The 26,097-nt window shown below is 39.2% G+C and overlaps 1 protein-coding gene across 1 annotated transcript in view; it reads left to right on the top strand.

The window, feature by feature from the left end:
- Nucleotides 1-26,097, top strand: part of NME8 (NME/NM23 family member 8) — a 225,714-nt gene that overhangs the window by 176,729 nt on the left and 22,888 nt on the right. Inside the window, exons 7-13 of the mRNA XM_077996925.1 lie at nt 4,358-4,429; nt 9,109-9,225; nt 10,364-10,430; nt 11,318-11,391; nt 12,503-12,595; nt 14,703-14,899; nt 24,488-24,663. Of these exons, the coding sequence (XP_077853051.1) occupies nt 4,358-4,429; nt 9,109-9,225; nt 10,364-10,430; nt 11,318-11,391; nt 12,503-12,595; nt 14,703-14,899; nt 24,488-24,663 (796 nt within the window). The remainder of the gene's footprint in view (nt 1-4,357; nt 4,430-9,108; nt 9,226-10,363; nt 10,431-11,317; nt 11,392-12,502; nt 12,596-14,702; nt 14,900-24,487; nt 24,664-26,097) is intronic.

Below are 26,097 nucleotides of genomic sequence, written 5' to 3'. Positions count from 1 at the left end.
AACAATGAATGAGAGTTCCTGTTGCTCCACATCCTCACCAGCAGCCATTCTCTGGATTTTGGTCATCCTAATAGGTGTGTAGTAGAATCACATTGTAGTTTTAGTTTGCATTTCCCAAGATTATGTGATGTGGAGCATCTTTATATACACTTATTTGCCATCTGTATGTCTTCTTTGAGGAGGTGTCTGCTAAGGATTTTGGCTTATTTTTAAATTGGGTTGTTTGTTCTCTTATTGTTGAGTTTCAAGCATTCTGTGTATTTTGAATAACAGTCCTTTATCAGTTATTACTTTTGCAAATAGTTTATCCCAGTCTGTGGCTTGTTGTTTCATTCTCTTGTCATTGTAGTTTTTTTAAAGACAAGATTCTGTAACAACCTGTTTCACTCTGAAGAATCAGAACCACCAGAAAGGAGCTAGGAAGTTATTCCAGACTTGATTCTTCACAAGAAAGAAAAATCAAGTTAGAAGAGCAGAGAATAGGGCCTAAAGGAGATTGCCACATGCAGTTGGAAAGGGGTTGATAGAAGTTAAAAGACAGTGTCACAGGTGTCTAACAGCTGACAGATAGATCACAGGAAATTGAGGATCAGGAAATTCCTGTGAATCCTGGCAGTTGGCATTAGGAAACTTTGTTCAAAAGTGGTAGGAGTAGACATTCACCTAGACTAGGGGTTCTGGATTCTGGTGACCTGCCCATAAAGGTGCAAGAAAATTGTATCTCCAAACCTCCATTGTGAGCAGTAATGGAGGGATGCCCTCTGCTGGACGTATTGTTTTCTGCTGTTAATCAAGGAAGAGAGACACTCTGAACTTGAACATGTAGGTCCAAAATTAAAATGTATAAGGTTGATTACCTATTAAAATTATCCTGAGCTTAATGGTCAGTATACAATTTTTTTCTACTGTGTGCCTTTTTAAAAGAGGAACATTAAATATTTTGTGTGTATATATATATATATATAGGCATATAAAAATTTAGTAAATGGTGTTTATTATAGTTACTATATTACTATTAAATTACTTAATCCTTAATCATTTATGTATTATAATATAAACATTGTAATTGTAATACCTGAATTACTTCTAAATACAGTTGACCCTCAGCAATGCTGGAGTTAGGGGTGCTAACCCCCCTGTGAAGTAAAAAATTCATGTATGACTTTTGACTCCACCGAAACTTAACTACTAATAACCTACTGTTGACTGGAAACCTTATGGGTAACATAAACAGTCGATTAACATATATTCTGTATGTTATGTGTACTATATACTATATCCTTACAATAAAGTAAGCTAGAGAAAAGACAATAGTATTAAGAAAATTATAAGGAAAACCAAATATATTTACTATGCCTTAAGTGGAAGTGGATTGCCATAAAAGTCTTCATCCTCATCATCTTAACATTGAGTAGGTTGAGGAGCAGAAGAAGGAAGAGGAGTTGGTCTTGATGTCTCAGGGGTGGCAGAAGCAGAAAAGGTGGAGGAAGTGGAAGGGGAGGCAGAAGAAGCAGGCATAGTGGATGTAATTTTATGAAAATACATGGTAATTTCTGTCTGACGTTTTTGCTTTTTCATTTCTCTAAAAATGTTTCTATATGGTACCAATCCTTCTTCCACCATTTGCTTTGGTTTCAGTGCCCATATCATCGAAGGGTCCATGTCATAAATGAAGTCAAAAGCAGTCTTGAATAACTGAAATTCTTCTGCCAGATGTTCTAGTGTCAGTTTGTTTTCTGGCACTGGCTCTTCTACATCTTCTCCCTCATCATCTGGCACTGGTTTAGAGGCACTCATCTCTATCAATTTGTCTTCTGTTAATTCCTCTGGTGTGGTGTCTCTCAGCTCTTGGATTTCTCCAACATCCATATCTTGAAACCTTTCACCCCCCACCTTTTTGCCATATACACAATCTCTTTTATGACTTCCTTAATTGGCTCTGTCATAAATCCCATGAAGTCATGCACAACATCTGGACACAATTTTCTCCAGCAGGAATTTATTAATTTGTGCTTGGTAGCTTTTGCAAGTTTTTCTGTAACAATGATGGTATCTTCAATGGTGCAATTCTTCCAGACTTTCATGATGTTCTATCAGGGTTCTCTTCCATAGCACTGACATTTTTTTCCATAGAGGACCACGTGTAATGAGCCTTCCAGGTCCTTATGAGCCCCTGATCTAGAGGCTGAATTATAGATGTTGTGTTTGGGGGCGAGCAGACCATTTTGACACCATTGGTGTTGACCTCATGGGATTCTTGGTGACCAGGGGCATTGTCCAAAATCAAAGAACTTTAAAAACAGTCTCTCACTGGCATGGTACTTCCTGACACCATGGACAAATCATTGATGGAACCAATCCAGAAAAAAAGATTCTCATTGTCCAGGATTTCTGTTGTACAACTGAAAGACTGGCAGCTGGTGTTATCTTTTCTCTTCAAGGATTGGAGGTTAGCAGTTTTATTGAGAAAGACAGCCCTGATCATAAACCCGACTGCGACTGCATAAAACAGTTGAGTTAGCCTATCTCTTCTTCCTTAAGTCTTGGTGCTCACTTCTCTTCCTTACTAAATAACGACCTTTGTGGCATTCCCCTCCCCCCACCAAAACCCAAGTTTAGGGCACTTTCACCTGCATTAAAAACCTGTTCGGGTAGACATCTTTTCCTCTTAATTATTTTCTCAAAGGCATCTGGAAACTTTTCTGCTGTCTCTTGGTCAGCAGCAACTGCTTCTCCTGATATGTTAATATTTTTTAGCCTTTTCAAAAATTATCAAACCATCCTTTGCAGGCATTAAATTCTCCATCTTTAGGTCCTTCACTTCCTTTTGCTTTAAGTTGCCATATGATGACTTTGCTTTTTTTGGAATCGTATTAGAGTCTATATGCATGCCTGTCTTATAGTAATCCTGCCCCTGCATAAAAGCTGTATTTTCAATGTAAGATAAAAAGATATTTCAAAAAAAGTGCAAGATTTATATGCCTACTGACATAGCTGCAGCGATGGCTTCATGAACTTCTTTTAAAAGAAAAAAACAATTACTCTTAGACTGGATTCTTTTATCTTGAAATGGTGTGCAACCGCAGCCGCAGACCTCGATTTAGGGTACCTATCAGGCAAGTCAGCTCTTTCTTGTAATGTCATGATTTTTCTCAGCTTTTCAGGAGCACTTCCAACATCCCTAGTAGCACTTTGTCTGGATCCCAAGGTGTTAGTCAAGGTTTATGGCATTGCACTAAACACAATGAAAATCCCACTTTGAAAAGCATTGCCTTAGATTACAAAAACCAACTGCTACAAACTGAATGTTTGCTATCAAATTTCATATATTAAAATCATAATCCCCAATGTGATGATATTTGGAGATGGGGACTTTAGAAGGTAATTAGAATAAGATCAAAGCCTTTATTTAAATAAGGGAAGAGACATGTGATTTCTTCCAGGTGAGGACATTAATGGAGAAGAAGGCCTTCACTTCTGGCACCCAGACTGTGTTGGCACCCTAATCTGGGACTTTCAGCCTCCAGAACTATGAGAAATAAATGTTTGTTTTTCAGCCACCCAGTCAACAGCAATTTGCTATTGTAATCCAAACTGACTAAGACACCAACTCTTACAGAAGACCCTACCAAAAGATCTCATTCTGGCAGCTGGACCAATGGATACTACATTAATATGGAAGAAGACAGTATTATTGAATGTATAGTTGTTCATAATTAATTTGGAACAACTTGAAATTTATGAGAAAATATTTAGAAGATTACAGACATAAAATTCAAAATCTTTAAAAGTTGACTACTAATTTATTCAAGGAATGTTTAGTAAGCCTCTTTTAATGTATGACCCTATGACTGACAGAGGGAGATGAGATACAAACGTGGATAGGAAACATACTCTATCTGTGCACACAACTCTCCTTCTAACAGAGCAGGTGCAGCAGGCCCACAGGTGCCTGTAGCAGAATATTGAAAGGGACATAGCTGCCTTGGGAGAGGGACAGTAACATGTTGTGCAGAACAAGAGATGATTTACAGCAAAAGGATGTGAGACAGAATTAGAGGAAGGATAGCTGAACAGGGACAGTAAAAGAAGGGCAGGACCAGGGAGGAAAAGATGAGTAAATAAGTTTGGCTAAAGGTTGGTTAATGTAAAGGGAAATGGTGAGGAAAGCTTAAGGCCAAATGATGTAGGGCTTGAATCGCCAGTATGTGCAGTTTGATCCCTAAAACCACTAGGGCATACACAATGTTGCAGTAAACATAAAAATTATATGTATCTCTGCATTGTTGCAACATAGTGTATCAAATTACTTGAATATAGTTTTATTTATTGTTATATGAAATATTTACTTTTTCAGGCAGAAGCTGACAACATTGTGACTTTGCAGCCATTTAGAGATAAATGTGAACCTGTTTTTCTCTTTAGTGTTGTAAGTATATTGACTTTCTCAATTGCATTATCAGATTCCAGTTTGCAGTTAAGAACAAGTAACATTGTAAAATTACCATGAAATTGTTTGCCAATGACAGTAATTATACAATGTTTGCCTTATCTTTTCTTGACTATTTATAAATTTTGTAATTTGGCCGCTAGGAGCTTATAATGGATTGAAGGGATTAGATGATGACACACTGGGTTGATCAGGGAAAGGAAAAGTAATATGGTGTTTACCTTTACTAAGGAAATGATTGGAGATTTGCACAATAAATTATTTACAGGAGTAACAACTTGGAAATTTCTTAGATACCTAGCAGCAGAGAATTGGTTATAAACATTCATGCATATCCATACAAGGGAGCATCTGTATATCAGTCTTTTGTAATACATATTACTCTTATCTCTATATTTACAAAGAAGAAAGCAAGTGGATTCACCAAAATGTTATCATAGTCTTCTCTGTGTGAGGAACAGGTGACTAATTTGAGTTTTATTATTCATACTATTCTATATTGTCCACATATTCTGTGAGGAATACACAACTTTAATAGTCAGACAGGGGCCAGGCATAGTGGCTAACGCGTGTAATCTCAGCACTTTGGGATGCTGAGGTGGGAGGATTGCTTGAGGCCAGGAATTCAAGATCAACCTGGCCAACATAGGGAGACCACAGCTCTATTTTTAAAAATAAGTAATAATAAAATAAGTATAAAATATAAATGAATAATTAGAAAGATATAAAAAGTGCTATTTTCTAAAAGCAGAGTGTACAGTTAGTGCTAAATTGTGTGACACGGAGTATAGCTGCTCCAGAGTTCGAGAATTGGGACAGAAGAAAGCCTTCACGGAGGAGATAGATAGGACTTGGACTGTTCCTCCACTGTGGCATATTTATTTTTGATATTAGAAATACTCATTAAAAAACACATCTTGGATATAGCTTTTTTCTGCTATTAAACAATACTCTTGTAACCCTTTCAAAGAGTTGAATTGCTGGGTTAAAGATAAAAAAATGCATTGAATGGTAAAAAATGCATTGTAGATCTCCTCTAAATTGGATGTTTAGAATTCAATGATTTAGGTGAGGGGTGAGCCAACGTTGTTTTTGTTGTTGTCTGTTTTGTTTTGTTTTTTTGTAAAGGGCCAGAGAGTGAATATTTTCAGCATGATTAAAATACAGTCTCTGGACTGGGCCGAGGTTTGCTGACTCCTAAACTAGATGTCATTACACTCATGAGGGGACCAGAATGAATAACAACACAGAGGCAGAATGGGTTTCGGGGGCTCATGGAACAATGAGGAGGCTTTAGCTGCATGTAGTGGGTAGGAGCATGGGACTGAGGAGAAAAGATTGAGCAGGTGGGTCACATTGTAGAGTCTGGAGCTCTGGCATAGTTGATAATATAGTTTGGGTATTTGTTTCCTCCAAATCTCATGCAGAAATATGACCTCCAACGTTGGAGGTGGGGCCTAGTGGGAGGTGTTTGGCTCATTGGGGCGGACGCCTCATAAATGACTTGGTGCCCTCCCTGCAGTAATGAGTGAGTTCTCCCTCTATTAGTTCATGCAGGAGCTGGTTATTTAAAGAGCTTGGCACTGTCTCACCTTTCTCTTGCTCCCTCTGTCTCCATGTGACATGCTGTCTCCTTTTCCCTTCCTCCATGAGAACAAGCTTCCTGAGGCCTTACCAGAAGCAGATGCTGGTGCCATGTTTGTACAGTCTGCAAAAGTTTGAGCCAAATAAACTTGTTTTTACAAAGTTCCCAGGTTCATGTACTCCTTGATAACAATGCAAAACAGACTAATCGGGCCATCACCCCGACAGCTAGTCCAGTCTGACCAGTAGACCCAGCCCCACTCTCCTTAAGTGGATCATCCAATCCGTGTTCTCTAATCCCTGCAATCAGTGCCCAGAGTTTAAGTCCACCCTCCTTTGTAGCCATGTTTCATCCATCCTTCTAATGCTTCTTTGTCACACCCAGTTCTCCAACTCTTCCCCTGCCTCCCAAACCTTTCCACTCTCTGACATCTGGAATTAAAATGACTTCCTAAGATTTTTGACCATGGCTCTGAGCTTTTGTCTTTCTTCCTTGGCTTGCCTTAATTCTACCTTCTTCCTTTGGACACTCTCTCCACAGCCCAGAAGTGATAATTGTTTATTTCAAAATGTGGAATAGAGTTGGTATTTCCCTTACTTCTTAGTTCTTCAATAACCTTCTTTTCTTTGTTATTACTAGAGGTCTGTTTCACATGACTAAATCTCCTGTTCCCCTATCTCACTCTTGTCATTTGCTGACCTTCAAATCAGGTCTATTGATGACTGAAGTCTTTGGCATGTGGTTCAAAGTCTACTCTCAAGCCTGAGTCCTGCCATCACCTTGAGGACTTTAGTATCCACGTTGACAACCCACCCAATAACCTGGCCTTTCAATTCTTGTCCTCCTGGCTGCTAAAAAACTTTTCTTCCAATAAACTTCATCCAATCACTTCTGCAATCATGTCTCAGACTGCCCATTGCTCCACATTCATAATCATTAATTTAAGAATAGAATTCTGTAATCACAAAAACACCATCAAGCCCAATGCTCATTTTATTCAGATATTCCCTCATCAGATATGAGGCCTTTGTACGGCTCAGCATTTTTAGCTGACAACAGATTCATTCCAGCTAGTCTCAGCAGAAGGCTTCCTCAAGAGATATTAGATAGTTCACAGAATTGTTGAAAGATACTTTTTAGTTGGAAAGGGTAACTAGAGTTTCAGATTTCATTTAAACCTTATTCAACTGGATCCTTCTCATTGGCTTTTGAATATGATTAAGTCTTTTCAATTTAAAAAATATATAATACTTCTATCTGATAGCATATCCCTCTCTAGCCTTCACCATTTTCTTGTCTTCACCTCATAGCTAAATTGGTCAGAAGACTTTTCATATTTAATTTTACTTATTTTCTTTCCATCCCATTAACTCCTTAATCCATTTGACCTGAGTTCTGATAATTCCATCAAAATTGCTGTTGCTAATGTATTCAAGAATCAGCCTGTGCTAAGTACAATGGATATTGTTAGGTAGTCATCATTTGTACCTCTTAAATGGATTGAATATGGTGACCATGCTCTCCTTTTTAAAATATTTGCTTCTTTTGGCTTATGTGACTTGGTTTTCCTTTCACCTTCCTGGATGCCACTTCCCTCTGTCCCTTTGAGAAATTCACCCTTCTTTATTCCATGATTAAATATTGACTTTATCAGGCAATACACTCTCCTTTGAAAATTTTGTCTACACACAGTTTCAGTCATCACCATATGTATATCAATAAATCACATTTACATCTTCAACTGAATCCTATGCTTTCCACTCACCTTTCCAGTTGGTGTCTTGGCATCTCCTATTGGCTTTCTCAAAAAGCATCTCATAGCAAACTCATTCAATATCAGATCTTCCTCCCCACAAAACACAGTTCTCTTCTATTGTCTCAGAATTTGGCATGTAACATGATAATTTATAATTTATCCAGTTTTCAAGTGAGAAACAGAAGAGTCGCCTTGGTGACATCTCTTTACATCACATTCTATCCAAGTCATACCTTGGACCTGTCAATTTTACTGCCCAAGTTTCTGTCACACTCATCTACCTATTTCCATCCTTTCCATCTCCACTACCATCATTTCTCCACCTCCACCTCTAGCGTGATTCCTAACTTGTCTGCAAATATTTTCTTTTGCACCCCCCAGCATTTTTTTTCCACACAGTAGGTGAAATAATTTTTACAAACAATTTTAATAGTGGCCATGGCCTCTGCTTAAACATTCTGACTGCACTTAGGATGAAGACTGAATCTCTGGCCCACCACACTGTGCACAGTGTGGCTTCCCCTGGGTGCTGGGTTTCAACTCACACCAGGCTCCCCCTCACTTCGTCACCTGGCCTTATCACTTGCCATCTTTCCTTCCAGCTTTAGAACCCTTGTATCTGTTATTCCTTTTGCTCTTCCTTCTCCTTTTTGTCCAATTAGCTCTCACCCATCTTTCATATTTTAAACCAAGAATCACTTCCTGACATTGAAAAGTACCTTCGCTGATCTCTTTGACCAAAACCCATCCTTATAGGTGCTCCAAGGGCTTTGCATCACTCTTGGTGGCACCTACTAAAGTTGCTGTTTCACGTGTTTGTGTTTACTAGGGCTTTTTAAATTTTTTTAATCTAATTAGGTCAGGTACCAGATCTATTATTTTATACCATTATGCCTGGTACAGCACCAGTAAACAGATGCTTAGTAAACAGGTGTTGAAAAGTGAGTGTAAGGGGCATGGTGTCAGAAATAACTAGGGAGGATGTCATTGGGAGGTCTATCCAGAATTGTTCAACTTTAAAGCAAGGATGCCTCAGGAAAGATTGCATCAGGTGAGAGCTCCTGCAGGGGGATGATTTGCTGCAAGGTGCTGGAGGACATGCAAATTGGAGGTAGAACTCAAAGAGCTGAGTTTACCAACTCAAGAACATTCACATTATTAAGACCTTACTATAAAATGGTTAATTACCATAGCTCAAAGAGGATTCATGAGGATGAGACCAGGGTAGAAGGGAGGGATGACTTAGTCTAGTTTAAGTGTTAATTCTTGATGTGTTCTGCAATGAAAGTTCCCCTCTTGTTTTCATTTCCCTTATAGAATGGCAAAATTATCGCAAAGATTCAGGGTGCAAATGCACCACTTGTTAATAAAAAAGTTATTAATTTGATCAATGAGGAGAGAAAAATTGCAGCAGGTGAAATGGCTCGACCTCAGGTAATACTTTGGATTAACAACAGTTTGAAGACAAGCTTATCATTTAGAGTGAAATAGAACAAAATGCACTACTGGTGCTAGGTACCTCTAAAGGCTTTGAGTACTTTATGTCTTTTAATTTTTAAAAAGTATATTACCTTTTATTTGATGTTTTCCTAAATTATTTAACCTAATTTTGTAACTATCTAGGTGTGTAAATGGTGCAACCTTTCTGGGAAGCATTTTGGCAATGCATGTGTATATATATTTATATATATATATAAATGAAACCTTTCAGATAGTTCACAGAATCATAGAAGCATATTCATGGCTTCCCTGTAAGTTAGGAACCTGTGTCCTTCTGGTATTTTGCTCTTTAATAGGATATTGATTATTGGTTTAGAAAGATTTTGTTTAAGTTAAGGAAATATCCTTTTGTTCCAAATTTGCTGATAGTAATGGTCAAGAATAGATCTTCACACTTATCAAATGCTCCTTTGATCATTAACATGATAATCATATGTTTACAGTTTTCTTATTTATTAATTTCTGATTTGTTCTTATTTTATCTCCCATGCTCTTATTAAATTTTAAGGTTTGGCTGGGTGCGGTAGCTCACGCCTAGAATCTCAGCACTTTGGGAGGCCGAGGTGGGTGGATCACTTGAGGTCAGGAGATCGAGACCAGCCTGGCCAACATGGTGAAACCCCGTCTCTACTAAAAATACAAAAATTAGCCCGGCATGGTGGCGGGTGCCTGTAACCACAGCTATTTGGGAGACTGAGGCAGGAGAATTTCTTGAACCCAGGAGGCAGAGAGTGCAGTGAGCCAAAATAGCACCACTGTACTCCAGCTTGGGCGACAGAGCAAGACTCCTACTCAAAAAATAAATAAATAAAAAATAAAAAAATTTAAGGTTTGCTACCCTTTTCATACTGCACATATGCATTATTCCTGCCCCTTCCATTTGAAAACATCCCTTGTTTTATTTCAGTGGAAAGCTGGAGACAGTAATGTCAGATAAGTTCAGGAACTCTTCCACTTTACTTTCTATTTAGTAAATTATAAATATTTACTAGACACAAAATTTCTAAAAACCCACTCACTATCATTTTAAAACATAACTGTGTTCTCTTTGCATTGCATTTCTTTTTCATAGCATCCTGAAATTCCATTAGTAGACTCAGATTCAGAAGTTAGTGAGGAATCACTGTATGAAAGTGTTCGTAAGTAAATTTACTTCAAAGTAATCCAAGGGTTTTCTGTATATGGGTGGTCATCAGAGCATCACTTGTTCCAGCTAAACACTGGTAACAAAATCCATGTTTATTAATGAGGAATTGTTCAGATAAATGATGATTTTGTGCTTTGCAAGACTCAGCTATTAAAAAGCACCCTCTTTTCCTCACTCGCCTTACCTTTGGTTCTGGGCCTGGAGGCTTTCAGAGGTTACCCAGGACAATGGATTCCTGTCTCCTGTTACTAATCTGGACAGCAGCTTCCTACTTCATCCTTTACCATCTTCCAAAAATGTGTGATGATAATTTCTTCCTTGATGACCCATACTCTTGGTTTACTTTGCAGTTAACAATTTCACGCCTTCACTAGATGATCTGCGTTGGGGTAGCGGGGTGTATGTCTTCATGTTCTGGAGGGAGCAGAGGCAAACAGCCACAACCAAATGAGTTATCTTACACTAAAAGTTCATTATAAGAATGTCGGTACATTCATAGATGAATCCGTTGGTGATGTTTACTTGCATGATTCACAGTTAAAACTTCACTCACTGGTGGTACTGTGCTGGATGGATCCTGTGTGTGCTTCTTACACATGGGAATTGCATTCAAACCGCCAGGGCCTACCTACTCAAGTTTTGTTTCCTCTTGATTAAAAACTCTTGTGAATGTTTCTCCTGCATGCAAATATAGGAACTGCCTTTTGATTCTAAGTAGGAACCCTCTGGTAGTTGAAATGCCATAATAAGATACGCAGCTATCAATGGGCAACAATTCACTGATCGTTAGAAACTTACATTGCTAATTGCCAGATCCTTCATTATCCAGACTTTGTGCCAAGAAAATGAAATTCTGTCTTCTTCTAAATTTTTTTCTAGAGGACTTATTCAGTATTGCTATTATCAAACCGGATGCTGTGATTAGTGGAAAAGGTCTAGAAATTAAAAGAAAAGTAAGTAATATTTTCCAACTATGATTAAATTAATTGCAAAATAACAACCTCTTAATCGTCAGTTTGAAGACAAACTTATCATTTAGAGTGAAATATAACAAAAATGCACTACTGGTGCTAGTTACCTCTGAAGGCTTTGAGTTCTTTATGTCTTTACAAGGCTCGATCTATTCATGCATCCTTCTGTAAATGATCCTACTCTACCAGCATCCTATGTAAAATTTTAAAAAGTATAGTTCTTATACTAGATTGTATATTAGTCTCTTTTCATGCTGCTGATAAAGACCTATCTGAGACTGGGCAATTTACAAAAGAAAGAGGTTTATTGGACTTACAGTTCCACATGGCTGGGGAGGCTTCACGATCATGGCAGAAGGCAAGGAGGAGCAAGTCACATCTTACATGGATGGCAGCAGGCAAAGAGAACTTGTGCAAGAAATCTTCCATTTTTAAAGCCATCAGATCTCATGAGACTCATTCACTAACATGAGAATAGTGCAGGAAAGACCCGCCCCCATAGTTCAGTCACCTCCCACTGGATTCCTCCTACAACACGTGGGAATTGTAGGAGTTTAAAATTCAAGATGAGATTTTGGTGGGGACAGAGCCAAACCATATCATTCTGCTCCTGGCCCCTCCCAAATGTCATGTCCTCACATTTCAAAAACCAATCGTGGTTTCTCAATAGTCCTCCGAAGTCTTAACTCATTTCAGCATTAACACAAAAGTTCACAGTTCAGCATCTCATCTGAGACAAGGCAAGTCCCTTCTGCCTATGAGCCAGTTAAATAAAAAGCAAGTTAGTTACTTCCTAGATACAATAGGGGTAGGGGTGCAGGTATTTGGGTCAATATAGCCATTCCAAGTGAGAGAAATTAGCTAAAATGAAGGGGCTATGGGCCCCATGCAAGTCTGAAATCCAGCAGGGCAGTCAAATCTTAAAGTTTGTATATTTTTGAGCCACTTCAAACCAAGTGTCCCATAGATTTTGCTGAGGTTCTTATAGAAAATGCATTGAAAGCTGGTGGTTTGTTAAGCCCAGAAAACAAACTTAACTTGTTTTACATGTGATCCCACGACACTTGGATTTGACCTTACTCTCTAATTGAAGATTACCACAGCAGGATTTATCATAGAAGCAGAGCATAAGACAGTGTTCACTGAAGAACAAGTTGTCAACTTCTATAGTCGAATAGCAGACCAGGTATGAAAGTTAAAAAGAAAAAAATCCTCTATGTGTTTAAATACAGTGACCTCTATAAGCTTTAAATCTTTATTACAGAAAAGCAAATTGGTAAGTCTGAACAACTAAAATAACTTCTGGTGTCCCTGTTGGTGTCCATATCATGGAGATGCCAATGATAGCGGCTCTGAAAAAATCTTCGGTAGAAATAGTGACTGCCAAGCAAAACTGGATGGTCTGATTGTGTTTTGTTGACATGAAGACCTCTTTATGTCATGTCTTTCAAAGGCCCCTGCATCACTCCTCTGGAAGTGAATATCTAGTCCTTTCCTGTTGATTTTTATTCTGGGTTGAAGGCTCTGACATCAGCTTCACAAGACTGCTTTAATCTTTTCTTTACCTAAAGGCATTTCTCTCAGGCTGTCCCTACCCTAATTGCCCCACTCATGCCACCTCCCTGCCCCACCAACACTTTTTTGTCTGGGGATGTAATATAATAAAGGCAGTGCTGTGTATTAGAAAGTGTACTGGCTTGGGAGTCAGGAGACCTCACTTCTAGAAATGTATTGTCCAATATGGTAGCTACTAGATACATGTGATCATTTGAATTTAAATTCATTAAGGTTAAATTACATTAAAAATATGAAGTCTCAGTTGCACTAGCCACATTTTAAGTGTTCAAATCCACATGTGGCTACTGTGTTGGAAAGGGCAGAGAGCATGTACCTCATCACAGACCGTTCTACTGGACAATACTTTGTGGAACTGACTGCACCACTCACGCCATCTCTGTTGGCCCCAGCTTCCACCTGTGTAGAAAGAAAGGGTTACGCCAACTGCATAGACATTAACTGTAAACTTCTGAGAAAATCCAATTCCTGGGCCCCACCTCAGACATGCTAAATCAGAAACTCTAGGATTGGGTTCCAGAAAAATGTGTCTTAACAAGCCCCCTAGATGACTTGGAAACATCCTAAAATTTGGGAATGTTGTTAGGTTATCTTTAAGATCAATTCCAACTAGCTTTGAACTTCTACCACTTAAAAATGTAGGAGACTAGTAGCTGGGAAGGAATAGGGAAAGATTTGTTAAAGGTGTGAACTAAAACTATCTGAGACAGGTTGCAATCAATTTAGAAAGTTTATTTTGCCAAGGTTAAGGACACACCTATGACACAGCCTCAGGAGGCCCTGATGACATGTTCCCAAGGTGGTCAGGGCACAGCTTGATTTTATACATTTTAGGGAGACATGAGACATCAGTCAGTGTGTGTAATATGTACACTGGTTCTTCCGGAGAGGTGGGGCAACATGAAGCAGAGTTGTGGGGTGCGATGCTTCCAGGTTATAGGTAGGTAAGAGACAAACGATTGCATTCTTCTGAGTCTCTGATGAGCCTTTCACTGAACACACGATTTACATGCGAGATGCCATAGAGGAATAGTCACTTATGCCTTAGTCTCGCTTAGTGAATCTGCATTTTTACATAAACAACTGAGCAGAGGAAGCCATCAGATGTGCATTTGTCTCAGGTGAGCAGAGGGATGACTTTCGGCTCTGTCTGTCCTCTGTCCCCCACCTGTGAAGATAAGCTATCAATTATCAATTTACATTGCCAGGGTGAAATCCAACAGAACTGTTTTAGGGTAAAGATCTTGAGGCCCACAAGGAATTTCCTTGTGGACAAATTATGAGGGAGGTATGTAGCTTTTTTTTTTTTTTTTTTTTTTTTTTTTTTAATCTCTGTAGCGATCTTATTTAGGAATAAAATGAGAGGCAGATTTGCCCAGTGGAGTTCCCAGCTTGACTTTTCCCTTTGGCTTAGTGATTTTGGGGTCCAAGAGATATATTTTTCGAAGGATACAAAATTACCCTGCTCTGGTTATTATACATTTTCTTTATTGAACCATCACTATGTCCCCCATGAATATATACAATTATTTTTCAATAAAAAACCAAAAAAAACCCCAAACATAAAAATGTATTGTTAACAGAGATTTATAAGAGTAACATTCCCTTGCCCAGGGACCATGGAGGGGGAAGATTTCATTTGACTTGGGTAGCGACCACCATTTTAGTCCATCCATTTCAGGAGCCTGAAGGAAACAGTTTATCATTTTATTTTGTAGCCTGACTTCGAAGAGTTTGTCTCTTTTATGACAAGTGGCTTAAGTTATATTCTAGTTGTATCTCAAGGAAGTAAACACAATACTCCCCCTGAAGAAACTGAACCACAGCCTGACAGGGCACCTAACAAACCATCTGAGGATCAATGTGAGATTGAAGCCAAGGTTACACCTGGAATGATGAAGAAGAAACGAGACAGGTATAGCTCAAGACCAGGAATTGTGTCACTTGCAATGTGTTATTGGGTAATGAAGCGTCATGTAGGCACCTCAATACCTAAGGGCAAATGTTTTTATGTTAAAGGCATAAGTATTTCTTCCAGTCAACCTAACATACTGTATATTCAGAAGAGCTGTGTGCCGGGTCAAGTGTCAGATACCTGGCATCGGAAAAAGTAGTTGGCTCGTGGGTTGTAGGGTAGTAAGAATTTAGAGGTGACGGTGTAGGTTTGAAAGGAAAGTTTTGTTAGGTAGAAAGAGGACTGCAGAAGAGTCCAGCAGGGCTCCTCAGTAAGAGAGGACTGAGCTCGCCTTGGTGGATTTTTCTTTAGGGATATTTATGGACTTTAAAGCTGGAGCTTAAGGGTAATTTGGACCTTATTAGCCACACAGGTCATGACAAATAATTGCACTTATAGACATGTTTATGCCTTGATGTCAGCAAGGGTTGCACAATGAGTTTGAACATACATGCATTCCGGAGATGTGTAGAAATTCTAGTTCCTTATAATTTTTTTTAAGCCTGGTACCAGATGCTGGCTTTAAATAATAGGGAAGTCTAGTTACTTCTAAATTCCTCACATAAGGAGTTTGGCCTCTGGATAGTCAGCTTGGTAGCCCTCAGGCGATCTTTGCTCCCCTCACTGTGACTACCCTGAAAGTTTATGTCAAGACCACTAGAAAGGGAGGCCTTTTCCCCGTTTGTTTTCCTAAAGCTGGGTACACCAGTCTGGCCACAAGGGCTGGGGCTTGAAGGGTGTATTGGAACCATGTATAACCCTTCCCAACTCAGTCTCCTCTCCCATCTCCCCACCTTCCCCTTCCAGCTTCCCGGTGCCCTAAAAACATGAAACATGAACTTTTACTTTAGATGGTTTGTGGTTACAAATTACTGAGAACAAAATGGTTGTATATTTTTTGTTGATGGATTTTAAAATATTAGAAAATGGATGTAAATAATTTGTAGAGCGTTGGTTTCATGTGCTGCTGTTTGTGCCTGTTATTCCTCTGAAGACTCAGAGAATGGAGAGTGTAACACAGCAGTTGTCAGGCTGCACCGGAAAGAAAATCAGGTGAGCAAGAACATACTTAAGAGTATCTGAGCCTTGAGGCTTCCTGGGATGTGTCTCCCTGTGCTTGGCAGCCCATCTCCATTGCATTTTCTGATGGAGAATCTCCAGAATATTCCTTGTTATTCCTTCTTGTCTTATTAATGAATTGTAGTGGCTTTTCTTGGGTGCCTACCTCTGTTGGCTCCCAATGATGCCATATTTTCAGGAAGTGGGAGATCCTAATATCATTAGTTCCAAATTGTATGCAGGATAAAGGAACTCATAAAGTAAATCCTGTTGTCAAGGAGCTTTGTAAACAGTAGCAGTTACTTTCAGGGTTTTAAGGGAAAATAATAATGAGTGGGCCGAGGGAAGGTTTGTTGGGTAGGGTGTGTCAAGTTTAAAAAGATACCACATTTTATCCTAGAATTTTTAAGCCATTCAAAAAACAAAAAGCGTTCTATGAAGCACTCATTAATGTAATGAATAAAGTCATCATTCCATGGGGCTATTGTTTAGGTAGTAAACCTTTACATCCAACTTTGAGAAGCTCCCATTGTTCAATACTCACATGACACCATGAACAATTTCGGCATGTTAATGGGCATGTCAGAAGGAAGTGCCAGCAGCTCTCCCTCCAGAACAAGAGCAAGCACTGTAGGGGCCAAGGTCAGAGTGTACATGAAATGTGTACATCTTGCTCTGGCACAGTCTGCAGTATTTCCTTTCTAAACTTAGAGTCCCCATGTGCCTTTGGCCCATGTTTATCCCAAGCTGGCCACAGCAGACAGCATGGGACAGCATGGAGCATGCTTGTTTGGTGTGCTGGGGCTCAGAAACTGATACCCAAAATATGGCGCTTTGACCTGCTGAACTGAAAAAGCTTCACAATCTCTCTGACTTGCCCCAGCACTCCCGGCCAGCTGTCTCTCTCAAAGCACAGGATGAAGCTGAAGTTCTTTTATCTGCCTAAAATCCACAGATCCGACAAGGAGAACAACTGTTTTTCTTCCCCTCCCTATAAGACCAAAAATGTAACCACATCTGCATGGAGATAGTGTACAAGTTAATTTCTGTGCGTTGGTCCGTTCATTCTCCCTAGTCATCCTTTATTGCCCCTCAGCAGAATTCTCCCCACTCCCATTGCCTGTTTTGCCAGATGGTTTATAATGGGTGTTCAATCTTTTGGCTTCTCTGGGCCACACTGGAAGAAGAAGAATTGTCTTGGGCCACACATAAAACACACTAACACTAACGATAGCTGATGAGCTTAAAAAAAAAATACTTGCAAAAAAAAATCACAATGTTTTAAAAAGTTTACCAATTTGAGCTGGGTGCGGTGGCTTATGCCTGTAATCCTAGCACTTTGAGAGGCTGAGGCGAGTGGATCACGAGGTCAGGAGATTGAGACCAGCCTGACCAACATGGTGAAACCCCGTCTCTACCAAAAATACAAAAATTAGGCAGGCGTGGTGGTGCATGCCTGTAGTCCCAGCTACTCAGGAGGCTGAGGCAGGAGAATCGCTTGAACCCGGGAGGTGGAGGTTGCCGTGAGCCGAGATTGCACCATCGCACTCCAGCCAGGGCAACAGAGTGAGACTCCATCTCAAAAAAAAAAAAAAAAATGTTTACCAATTTGTGTTGGGCCACATTCAAAGCCTTCCTGGGCCTCATGCAGCCAGCGGGCTGCAGGTTGGACAAGCTTGGTCTTTAAGCTTCTGAACCTCGTTGGGGGGTGGGTACTCACTCTGTGGTTCTCACTGTGTACATGTTAATCAAATTTGTCTGCTTTTTCTCCAGCTAAGCTACTTTTTGTTGTTGATGCCTGTTGGTTTTTCAGCGAAACTTGAGAGGACAGAGGGGAAGCTTTCCCCGGCCCTTATAGTGCTTGTTCTTGTTTTCACAGCTCTTGTTTTGGAGGGAGGGCCTGAAAGGCACTGTCACTTCCATGTGACATCTTTCAAGTATGTCCAGAATCTAAAGGAATAAGGACAAAAAACTCTCATGAGTAATTTATTCAGTTGTTCACTTTCACTCTTTATTGCCCCCTCTCCCCTGTCTCCCAGCCTGCTCACTCTCCTCTCTGGGTTGGGGGGATGGAGAGGGTGAGACAGGAGAGAAGTTAAAAGCAGAGCAATTGAACTGGGAGTGATTGGTGACCCCTCCCATGCACATGACCCCTCTGTGTACAGAGCAGCAGAGCCCCAGGGCTTTGTTGGCTGGTTATTCCTATGGAGACAAACACTTCGCAGCTTATGAATTCACATGGTGTGGGGAAACTCTCTCCATGCCACTGATGGTCTCCCTGCTCCAGTGGCTGCAGAAGGATGGAGAAGAGCCAGGGAAACAGGGCAGAGGTACCCTCGTTTGTTGTTCACATTCCAGCTTCCTTCATGATGGCTTTTTATTACATTATTTACATGTCTGTCTCTTTAATCAGCCTGTTTTAAGAAATCAAAGGATAGTGTCATTTATCTTTGCTTTCCAGTCTTTCTACAGATCAGGAAGGTGTGGTTCCATTAGCTACATTGCTCAGAGTCACACACGTAGTAACTGGCCGAGTCTTCTCATTCATTCACTTATTCTGTTATGTGTTGATTCATTCATCTAGTATTTATTAAAGTCCTACTATATGCCAAATCCTAGAGATACGAAGATGGGGAAGAATTAGATGATGACCTCTGAGGTCACTTTCAGTTTTAAGTCTTTATGACAGAGTGAAGGTGACATTTCCAACCACCTCCACTATATTGTATTCCTCTGTCCTTAGAAAATATCTATTCTCTTCTCAGTAGCCTCTCTGTTTGTCCCTATAACTGTAATAGCTATAGGGAACTTAATTTTTTATTTTATGGTATTCTCATTTAAATTAAACACAGTAGATACAATTCCTAAAATAATCCCTAAAGGTGTTTTTGGGATCAGGGCAGTCTGAATTCTATACCCTGACTCTACTCCCATCTGCAAAGCTTTCTTTCCTCTCTGAGTCAAAGGGAAGCTGAACTGATGAGCAGCTGGCTATCAGTGAATTCTGGAGCTCTGTTCAGGTCCCCGGGGCAGGAGAAGGTGAGGGTGGTGTGGTGTTTTCTCCACTGTGAGTTTGAGGAGCTCCTGAGCTCCCCAGAAAACAAGGACCTGCAGACAGCAGCAGACCTGAGAATAACAGACTTGTGGACTTCACTGAGACTTCCTGACTCTTTTTTTTTTTTTTTTTTTTTTGAGATGGAGTCTGGCTCTGTCGCCCAGGCTGGAGTGTAGTGGCCGGATCTCAGCTCACTGCAAGCTCCGCCTCCCGGGTTTACGCCATTCTCCTGCCTCAGCCTCCCGAGTAGCTGGGACTACAGGTGCCCGCAACCACGCCCGGCTATTTTTTTGTATTTTTTTAGTAGAGACGGGGTTTCACCGTGTTAGCCAGGATGGTCTCGATCTCCTGACCTCGTGATCCGCCCGTCTCGGCCTCCCAAAGTGCTGGGATTACAGGCTTGAGTCACCGCGCCCAGCCTAGGCTATTTTTGTTTTGTTTTGTTTTGTTTTGAGACGGAGTCTCGCTGTGTCACCCAGGCTGGAGTGTAGTGGCGCGATCTCGGCTCACTGCAACCTCCGCTTCCCGGGTTCAAGCAATTCTCCTGCCTCAGCCTCCCGATTAGCTGGGATTACAGGCATGCGCCACCAAGCCCGGCTAACTTTTTTGTATTTTTAGTAGACACGGGGGGGTTTCACCTTATTGGCCAGGCTGGTCTCGAACTCCTGACCTTGTGCTCCACCCACCTCGACCTCCCAAAGTGCTGGGATTACAGGCATGAGCCACCGCGCCCGGCCCGACTTCCTGACTCTTAAAGGGCCAGGATGGAACTGAGTAGAATTATCGAATTCCTTGTCCTAGCTAGCTCTCTGGGTACCTTTCCAGATTGGCCCTGCAGAAGAGTAACAACCCACTGTCTTCTACAGCGCAAGCTTGTAGCCTAGAGGTCATCTTGCCTTCCAACTACAGGGTTTCCAACACTTATATCAAAAATCAGACCTGAGCCCCCGTGAGCCAACAAGGAAAAATGACTACCTGTCTAAGGGAGATTGGCAGCCAGAGAAAGGAAGGCCTATACAAAAATCACAACACAAGTCTAGTGAAAAAGATCTGCTTAGAGACAGAAAAATCCTTAAATAAAATAGCAATAAAAATAGGGCTTGAGATTCAGTTGCTAGGTATACATTTAAACAGCCTTTCAAATTTGAATTATACAAATTGTGATTTGAATTGTAAGTCCAGTGGATAATTAGTGGGTATGATCATTGTTTGAGACTCAAATTAATGACATGGAAAGTCAGATGCAAGAAATAGCTGAAAGTACACACAAAAAATTAGACAGATATTATGAGAGCAGAAGTCTGCAATCTGGATAATATACTGAGGGGACCAATGTGCTAATGAGAAACTCCACACAGAGAACAGACGGACAAACTGTAATTCAACAAATAATGGGGGAAATGTTTTCCCAGAATAAATGCATTTGTCTGCCAATTGCAACGGCTTACAATAGTCCACCCTCAGCTGATGCCACCCCACCCCCACCCCACACACAAATATAGGAACATCCTGGGAAGAAACTCTGCACATTGTTTCCAGACAGACAGAATAAGCAATTGTTTACTTCATATGTTTGAAACCCAGAGCAGATCATCTTCCTAACATCCTCTTCCTCTGTATGACGAAATTATTTTTAAGTATTAGTTACTGAATGAAGCAAACAATTATGCTAGAATAAAATTACAGACAGTGAAAATAGTCTTTTATGGGCCAGATGCTGTGGCTCATGCCTGTAATCCTAGCATTTGAGTTCAGGAGCTCGAGACCAGCCTGGCCAACATGGTAAAACCCCATCTCTACTAAAAATACAAAAATTGGCCAGGCCTGGTGACCCATGCCTATAGTCCCAGCTACTTTGGAGGCTGAGGCAGGAGAATTGCTTGAGCCCAGGAGGCGGAGATTGTAGTGAGCCAAAATAGTGCCACTGCACTCCAGCCTGGGTGACTGAGTGAGACTTTGTCTCAAAAAAAAAAAAAAAAAAAAAAAAAAAAAAAAAAAAAAAGGAAAGAAAAGAAAAGAAAAGAAAATAGTCTTTTATGGACTTTTGAATATATAAATATGTGAGTATATATGTCCCAAAGGAAAAAAGTGATAGATTATTTAATTAATGTTTTTATCAATAAAATACATGTATGCCTGTATATATTAATCTGTCACAGAAATGAAGTCCAGATTTTGCTTTTTGAAAGTCTTAATTTTTGAACATTTGTCCATGATGTTCTGAAAATTGATCTCCACTCTATGTTTAATAGAAACAGACAGGTGAAATTCCCATTTTACAGTACATTACATAAATTGCAATACTGCCAATAGCTTTGTTGTTTTGGGATTGCTTCTATGTAGAGCACCTTGTATAGTACACTACTTACGAAAGGATAAGTAATGAATATGTGCGAACTCCAAGAGTACATAGGAGCATTATCATTAATGTTTAGGAGTGCTGGTACATGGTGCTGATAAAAAGCAACCAGACTTTTAATTGGTTTTATTACTGGTTTAAAATTGCACTTGCACTTTAGGTGGATCTCTTCCACCAACTGCATACTTGGCAGCAATTGAGAATAAGTTACAAGGGAAGAATACCTGACTGCCATAAGGCTCATTTTAGGACTACTGGAAGAAAAAGACTGCAACCTCTGCATTCTTACAAAGCTAAGATATTTACCTGGTAGAGCAAATGAAGATCTTCAAGGACATACTTAGCAGTATATCACCTATATACTCCTGTGGAAAATACGTGAGGATATACTTAACCAAATCAAAAATATGGGAGGAAAAAAAAAGAAAAACAATTCTTATCAGCGAAACTTGGAATCTCTGAACACACACACAGACACATACAGTCCATAATTCTGGGTTTTATAATATAACAGCTGATGAAAGACTCTAGAAATAGAGGAAAATTCTTCTAGATTCTAAATTATCTCAACAAAACCTAGAAGTTTCTGGGTGTCTGTGGCAATGTGGTTTAAAGATCAAGAAGGTAGTATTTTGACAGTTGTATTTTGAGGTTCTTATTTGCAGAAAGGGCATAACTGGAGTATTAAAATTGGGAGGTAGTGTGTCAGAACGCAAGAAATATTTGGGACATACGCATCTGACAACAGGGGCCGGAAAAAGACAGTAAACATTAGTGCAGTGGATAAGTATAGTAGAACTTCCACATTCACAAGGGAAAAACATGAAATGAATAGCAGCTTGCTCAGACCAGCAAAAGAGGGGAAAAAAGAAGAAATCTCAATTTAAAATAAATAATCTAGATCAAGTTAGATGAAAAAAATAAAGTCAAGAATATGGCTATTAGGCTAACTATGAAAAGGTTAGTTTTCCCATCACATATAGAGATTACTAGGTAAAGGTAAAAAAAATAAACTAAATGAAAAACCACCATATTAATGATGGGCACAAGAATCATCATTGAGTTTAAAAATATTGTGTGAAAAATATATACACAATTTCATATAATGTCCTCAGAGATGACTTATTAATTATAAGGGGATGATTGTAGCTTTTCAGTAGAGGCAACGGGGGATATCAACTAATTAATATCACCAATAATGGGAAAAACTGACATCATACACCTCCTATGTGATGGAGCAAGTAATGGACCAAGAAGGACACAGGCTCACAAAGGTAGTTTTCCTACCAAAGATTCATAACCAGAATGTAAAAGGAGACTACTGGGCCATCCAATAATTTGAAACCATCCAAAATGAAGGGAAGTCTACAAACAACTGGCCTGGACTCTTCAACATATCAATATCATGAAAGACAAAAGAGGTGGAGTCACTGTTGGAGATAAAAGCAAACTAAGGAGACGAAACAACTGCTTGCAATATATAATCATGGATTAATATAAAAAATTACTATAGATAAGATGATATTAGAAAATTAGTGAAAATTGAATATACACTGTTTATGAGGTAATAGTTTTGTAGCAATGTAATATTTCCTAAGTATTTAGAGGTGAATTGTTAAAATATCTGCAGCTTACTCTCAAATGGATCTGCAGAGCCCCCCCAACCCTCAACACACATTGGAGGATGAAAGCAGGAGATGGAGAGAACAAATACGGGACAGTGTTAACAGTTGGTGAACCTAGATGAAGGGTATAAATGGGAGTTCTTTGTCCTAGTCTTGCAACTTTTCTATTAATTTAATGTTTTTCAAAATAAAAAATTTAAACAACTTTACTCATCTATATTCTGTTTAGAAAAAAAAGATGAAAATAAAGGGATGGCCAAAAAATAGCCAGGAAAAATAAAGTATTAACATCGATCATTAAAATTGCTAAATTTGATAAAGAAAGACATGATGTAGAAGGCAACATTTATGACAATATAGCAACCAAAAAAAGAAAAAATTGTGCCCCCCCCAACATAACAGCTAAGTACATAAGGAGGGAATTACTGGAAAAATAAGGAGAACTGGAAAAAATACCTGCTAGCAGACGAGAATAAGTAAGGATGTAGAGGAATTAAAAATATATAATCCATAAATAATATATACTAAATTGGCCGGGCACGGTGGCTCACTCCTGTAATCCCAGCACTTTGGGAGGCCGATACGGGCTGATCACAAGGTCAGGAGATCGAGACCATCCTGGGCAACATGGTGAAACTCCATCTCTACGAAAATACAAAAAAAAATATTAGCTGGGCTGGTGGCGCGTGCCTGTAGTTCCAGCTACTCAGGAGGCTGAGGCAGGGGAATCGCTTGAACTCGGGAGGCAGAGGTAGCAGTGAGCGGAGATTGCACCACTGCACTACAGTCTGGTGACACAGTGAGATTCTGTCTCAAAAAAAAAAACAAAAAAAAACCCATATGTATGTGTGTGTGTGTATATATATATGTATATATAGATAGATAAATTATCTATAATATATGAAACATAAACATATATACAACCTTACACGCTATAATTTTTTCTTTTATACAAAGAAAACCTCAACACATTTTTAATCAAAATTTTACCACACATATTTTTCTGATTATAATCCAATAAAATTGGAAATAAACAATTAAAAAGTAACTGACAATTTTCATTTGAAAATATTAAATGCATTTTCAGATAACCTTTAGTTCAAAGACAAGATTAAAAAGAAAATTAAAAACTATCTGGAAAGTTCTACATAGGGAAAAGAAAAATTTTTCCTTAAAGACACAAAATTTTATTTTGATCTTTGTTTATTCTCTCATAAAGTCAAACATAGATGATATCATGTAAGTAATTTTTATAGTGGGCTCAATAAAAAGTTGAATTAAGTATCATATTTTTGGATATAATAGGGAGATGCAATTTATCTTTATATGGAATTTAATTTTGTTTTATTAAACTTCTAGTAGTTTATGAACATATTATCAGTTTTAATTTGTTGGCATGGTTATAAACTTCAGTTTACAATAATCTTAAATTGTATTTTGGATTTTGACAGTTTACAAGAATATCTGGAAAGACAGCATGTAGCTCAGTTTTGTGACATTGAAGAGAATGCAACTAATGTTTCTAAGTTCATGGAAACTTTCTTCCCTGATTTTATAAAAACGAAAAGCATGAAATTAGAAAAGACATTGGCATTACTTCGACCAAATCTCTTTCATGAAAGGAAAGGTAGGGAATCAAGCATAAATTGTTTAAGTATTTTATAGATGAGATTTGAATAAACCCTAGTATAATTACATTTAAAGACATTGTTTTAAAATTTAACATTGAAGAAAAAGCACCTTAAGAAATTAATGTATTGGTTGGGCGCGGTGGCTCAAGCCTGTAATCCCAGCACTTTGGGAGGCTGAGACGGGAGGATCACAAGGTCAGGAGATCGAGACCATCCTGGCTAACACGGTGAAACCCCGTCTCTACTAAAAAATACAAAAAAAAAAAAAAAAAAAAAAAACTAGCCAGGCGAGGTGGCGGGCGCCTGTAGTCCCAGCTACTCAGGAGGCTGAGGCAGGAGAATGGCGTAAACCCGGGAGGAGGAGCTTGCAGTGAGCTGAGATCCCGCCACTGTATCCCAGCCTGGGTGATAGAGCAAGACTCTGTCTCAAAAAAAAAAAAAAAAAAAAAAAAGAAATCAATGTATTAACTGACTAATATCTTAATAATAGTGAATAAAACATATTTGTAGCTGAAGAGTTTACAAGGTATTTTCTAATCTGTGAATTTGTTAGAGTAGAATTTAACATTGCAGGAATTATTACATAGTAAAGATTGAAAGCTTTTATGTCTGAAATGCCTCAATTCAAAGCTTGGATCTACCATAACTGATAGTGTAACTTGAACAAGATATTTTACCAAGTTTATTTTTTCACGTGTAAAATTCAGAACATTAAAATGATAAAACACAAATAAAGCACCTGGCACATAAAGAGTTAGTTCTTTTCATCTCACCCCACATTCTTACAGCAGAGTGAATATGGCAGAACAAGAACACGAGTCATAAATTAACACTCTTCATTCTTTTTTTATACCTAATATATGGAAACATAATTACCATTAATATTTATATTGGCCTTTTATTCTCTGACTTGTCCAATTACCCAGGAGCTTTCTAGGAGCTTTGACATTGTTTCCTTGGTGTTTCTGTGTAGACCAGGATTTCTCAACCTCAGACCTGCTTCCATTTTGGGCCAGATCATTCTTTGTCCAGGGGGGAGAATTGACTGTGTTATGTGCATTGTAAAATGTGAGGCAGCATCCTTGGCCTCTACTCACTAAAAGTCAGTATCATATCCCCCTTCCCCACTGCCCCACCTCTCAAATTGTGACAACCAAAAACGTCTCTGGAGGATGCCCCTTGTAGAACAAAATCTCTCTGGCTGAAAATCGCTGATATACACAGTAATAGGGTTTGCAAAGTGAGATACTTGTTCTTGTTCTTCTTCATTTCCATCTGTATGCCTTTTATTTCTTTTTCTTTCCTCGTTGAGCTAGCTAACATGTCCTGCATGATGCTGAATTGGAGTGATGAGAGGAGACATCCTTGCCTTGTACCTGATCTTACAGCAAAAGCATTTGGTCTTTTACCATTAAGTGTGTTAGCTGTGT

The sequence above is a fragment of the Macaca mulatta genome, chromosome 3, assembly GCF_049350105.2.
Source record: "Macaca mulatta isolate MMU2019108-1 chromosome 3, T2T-MMU8v2.0, whole genome shotgun sequence".
Classification (NCBI taxonomy): Eukaryota; Metazoa; Chordata; class Mammalia; order Primates; family Cercopithecidae; genus Macaca; species Macaca mulatta.
The sequence above is the reverse complement of the archived record's forward strand: the minus strand, read 5'-3'. Positions and strand labels throughout refer to the sequence as shown.